The sequence below is a fragment of the Pistacia vera genome, unplaced genomic scaffold, assembly GCF_008641045.1.
Source record: "Pistacia vera cultivar Batoury unplaced genomic scaffold, PisVer_v2 Contig297, whole genome shotgun sequence".
Taxonomy (NCBI): Eukaryota; Viridiplantae; Streptophyta; class Magnoliopsida; order Sapindales; family Anacardiaceae; genus Pistacia; species Pistacia vera.
In genome coordinates, this window is record NW_022196109.1 from 74,147 (window position 1) to 78,895 (window position 4,749).

The 4,749-nt window shown below is 37.5% G+C and overlaps 1 protein-coding gene across 1 annotated transcript; it reads left to right on the plus strand.

The window, feature by feature from the left end:
• The first annotated feature begins 337 nt into the window (after positions 1–337).
• On the plus strand, positions 338–4,445 carry LOC116135252 (CRM-domain containing factor CFM3A, chloroplastic/mitochondrial-like). The gene is given in 9 exon segments (XM_031420949.1): positions 338–1,299; positions 1,406–1,868; positions 1,952–2,082; positions 2,336–2,686; positions 2,796–2,952; positions 3,030–3,322; positions 3,421–3,480; positions 3,599–3,687; positions 4,047–4,445. Coding segments are annotated over 8 exon segments (2,415 nt in total). The 5' UTR covers positions 338–345; the 3' UTR covers positions 3,605–3,687; positions 4,047–4,445.
• Positions 4,446–4,749: the final 304 nt, after the last annotated feature.

The following is a 4,749-nucleotide window of genomic DNA, read 5'->3' on the forward strand; positions in this document are numbered from 1 at the left end:
CAAAGAAGGGAAGATGTTAACTGTCAAACCAACCCTTTAAGGTTAAGATTCGTAACATCACCATACATTCCTTCGTTATAGATTTAGTATCGAGTTCCCTACAACATCAATTAAATAGATATTTAACTCTAATCTCTAAACTTATTGGATCCAATCAAAATTTAATTGCTCTTAATGAACGTGATGATATTACTATTTAATTTGGCTCGTTATCTATATAGGCAGGTGAATATAAACATTACACGTGTAATTATTGAAGTGGACACTGTAACAAAGTCACTGTGGAAGCGAACCTATATCAAAGTGAAACAAGATAATTTGTATTGATTAATGATTATCATCACTATGGCTATGGCGCTTCAAGCCAAATATTATTCTCTGCATCCTCTTCTTCCTCAACCCCAAACCCATTCCTCAAACTGTTCAAAAACCTTTAGAATTGCAACTTGTTGTGCTCATCATGTAATTCAAGCTCAAGCCGAGACAATGAGGACCAAGAAGAAGCTCAAACCAAGCTTCTTCCAGCAAATTCGCCATAAATGGTCTTCGAAAATAAGTTCACCAAGAGAGAAGTTTCCATGGCAAGAACAAGAAAAAGAACAAGACCAAGAACTAGAGATAGAGGAAGAGGAAGAGGAAGTAGAAGAATTGAAAACCCCGCAGTCTTTTGGTGTTGCAGAAACTGATGTGGCGTCATCAGTGAGTGTCCTGGTGAGTTCTGCTTTGCCCAGAAGTTTTGTTTCAGCTCCTTGGGATCATGGAAATTATTCTCAACCTAAAATCTCACGAATTGGTACTAAAAAGGAAGAAAATGTTGATGGGTCTCTTGTAAGTAATGCTGTTAAAGAAGTCAATAAATTGGATAATGAAGTTAAATGGGTTGAAGAAATTAAAATTGATGATAGAATTGAGGAAAAACGTATTGAGTTTCCAAGTAGCAAGCCAAAAACAGTTGTCGGGGGTTTAAACGGCGTCTCTTCTGTGAACGAAGGGCTAAAGGAGAGTGGAGAGAATTGTAGTTCAAATAGGGCACCATGGAGGAGAGATACGGATAACGAGGGAGATAAGAGGAGGAGAAACAACACGGAGTTGGCGGAGAGAATGATCCCTGAGCACGAATTGCGGAGACTTAGAAATGTTTCTTTGAGAATGCTGGAGAGGATCAAAGTCAAGAGCGCTGGGATTACGCAGGCATTGGTGGATAGTATTCATGAGAAGTGGAAGGTCGATGAGGTTGTGAAACTAAAGTTCGAAGAGCCTCATTCGCTTAACATGAAGAGGACTCATGAGATTTTGGAGGTCAGCGTTGGTAATTGACATTTTAATGTTTTCGTTTTGTTTGTTAGGTGTTTGTCAAATTGATTGAACTTGATGTTTACTTGAAATGTGTTTCATGCTTGATCAGAGGAGAACTGGGGGTTTGGTTATATGGAGATCAGGCAGCTCAGTAGTTTTGTTCAGGGGAATGGCCTACAAACTTCCTTGTGTACAATCATTTACAAAACAAAATCAGATGCTTCGCTCAGATAATGTTATGAGTAATTTCATGCATAATGCAGGAGAGAACAATTCGGTTGGGTCTACGGAATCATTTATACCTTCTGCAAAGTATTTGCAGAATCTTTCTGAGGAAGAACTTATGGACTTAACCGAATTCAACTATTTGTTAGATGAGCTGGGTCCGCGGTTTACAGATTGGCCTGGCAGTGGGCCGTTGCCTGTAGATGCAGACTTGCTTCCTCCTGTGGTTCCTGGATAGATACCACCATTCAGACTTCTCCCTTATGGCATAAGGCAGTCTTTAAGAGATAATGAGGTGACGACGTTTCGTAGGCTTGCAAGAAAAATGCCTCCACATTTTGCCCTTGGTATGTCAAATCTATTGTATATGATTGTAATGTTCAGCAAATTGTGCATTCTTAAGGGCTTTGTTTTTATTTAATTTTCCTAGGAAGGAACAGACAACTACAAGGCCTAGCTCAGGCAATGGTAAAGCTATGGGAAAAGAATGCTATTGCAAAGATAGCAATAAAACGTGGTGTACTGAATACAAGTAATGAGAGGATGGCAGAGGAACTCAAGGTGAGATATGACAACAGTATTGCCTTTTGAATGTAGAGCATTTAAAATAAATTTCTTAATTTTTGCTATGCTCAATGAGAAAAATGTTGAAGTGTCAAGTGTTATAGAGCAGAGTTGCTTTAATTAAATTCATTGTCTACTTCATCCCAGTGACTATATTTTAAGAGGCTTGGATTGAATTTTCTTCTTTAGCAGCTTTCCTGGTCCAACTGTCTATAATTCTTAGTGCTATGTTTTTGGCTCGTGCACGCAGAAATTGACTGGGGGAACACTACTTTCCAGAAACAAGGATTACATTGTCTTTTATAGGGGTAATGATTTCCTGCCACCTGTTGTTACGGAGGCATTCAAAGAGAGGTTGAAACTAACAAATATTTGACAAGATGAGGAAGAACAAGCACGACAGAATGCCTTGGCCTTGATTGAGTCAAAGGTCAAAGCTCCTAATGTCCCATTGGTTGCTGGCACCCTTGCTGAAACCTTGGCGGCGACCTCTCGATGGGGAGACCAACCTAGTAGTAAAGATGTGGAGCAAATGCTGAGAGATTCAGCTTTGACTAGACATTCTGTATTATTCAAATATCTTAAGAAGAAACTAGTGCTTGTAAGTTGCAAATGGACTTGGTTATTTTCTACTAGAACTATTCTGATGCTCAGAATCTTACTTTAGCACTTTTGAATCATGATGTATTTGTAACTCTTGATGGTCATAGGCAAAAAGGAAATTGAGAAGGGCTGAGATGGCTCTAGCAAAAGTACAGGAGAATCTTGACCCAGCAGAGCTTCCCTCTGACTTGGAAACCATAAGCAATGAGGAGAGATTTTTATTCCGTAAAATGGGTCTGAGTATGAAACCCTACTTACTTCTAGGTAAGAATTGCCACCTTGATTTTACTTAATGTTGCAAAGGAGAACTGTAAAAGATATGCATGTCTTTTCTGTTCCAGGGAGGCGAGGTGTTTATGATGGTACTATAGAGAACATGCACTTGCACTGGAAGTTCCGGGAATTGGTGAAAATAATTGTCAAAGGAAAAAGTTTTGCACAAGTCAAGCAGATTGCAATTTCTTTAGAGGCTGAGAGTGGTGGAGTGCTGGTATCTTTGGATAAAACCACCAAAGGATATGCAATTATTGTCTATCGTGGGAAGAACTATATAAGCCCTATTAAACTGAGACCCCAGAACTTGTTGACAAAAAGGCAGGCATTAGCTCGGTCAGTTGAACTTCAGAGACGTGAGGTAATATTAAAAATTGTTCTCAGTGTATTGATTTTTCTTCTCAAATTGAAAAGCATTTTTCATTTTATCATCTGATCTGTTTCCTCTTATTTCCACAGGCATTAAAACACCATGTCTTGGACTTAGAAGAGAGAATTGAGTTGGTGAAGTCTGAACTAGTATGATATCTTTCCTTTTGCTTTTCATATGTATTTATGTGGCGGTATTCTAAAGGGGTAATTTTGGACAACCAGCTTGCTTAAATTTTTATTTGTTTATTCTTGTTGCTTCAGGAAGACATGAAATCTGGCAAGACAATTGATGTCTGGAAAAGCTTCTACTCAAGATTAGATGATGCTTGCTTTTCAGATGATGACACTGAAGAGGTAAATCATTTAAGATTCCTATGTGGAGTAAGACCACTACTGTGTTGGTTAGAATTTATAGAAAACACCTCACACCTTATTTTTACTTCAGTATGGACTCTTCTCACCTCTGAATGACACTAAGCTAATAATTGCCATTATAACTTGCAATTCTCTCTTTCATTATTAGCTATTTCTTATTAATTCGGAGTCTAGTACTGTTTGAAGCTTTGTTTGTGTTATGAAAACTGCTGTCTCCTATAATTTCTGATTCTCTAAGTACTTATTTATACTGGGATGTCTTCCTGTCAAGCCTTAGATATTAAGAGTGAATCCTCTGAGCTAAGTGAGGCTGCAACTAATAGTCTTTTGAAAATCAGGACGAAGGCGAAGAGACATCTTCAGACATATGACAGCGCAAGGCAGTGAGATTAGCAATAAACCAAAATGAGTTCTTGTAGCAAAGATCAATTCTTGCACCTGCTTGAAGCTTAGGGATCAAGCATTGAAGATACTTAGAGAAAGGTTCAAGCAACCCAGAAATGGATGAGATGAGAGCAAAGAATAGGTTCTTCCTTAACATAATTGATTATCCTGGGTCATTGATGTAGATAGTTAGGGACAGTTTTCTCGTTTATATGTGGCATACTTATACCCATGACCCATGTTGTAATATCCTTAACTAGGCATATACCAACTTTTGTTTTTTCAAATCAGTGTTGTATTTTTTATGACAATGCAGATGGCTATAATGTTAATCCTTCGCTGAAATGTTCTCATGAGAAATTGAGTCCGGAATTTGTAATCTTACATCATTGAGTATTGGAAGTTTCTCCATTTTTAAACAATATATAATAAAATTATAAAATATTTCAATTTACAAGGTAATACGAAGGAAAAATCACATGAACATACCATTTTTACTTAACTGAATCACATGAACATGCAGGTTTTAGTTAGGTGAATCAGCATTATGCACTTATTTAGTCATAAGAGTAGATTATGATGAAAATTGAAAAATGCAAATGAGTAATGTTAGCCTTCTTAAATTTTTTAATTTCAAATAATGTGAAATCATTGGAC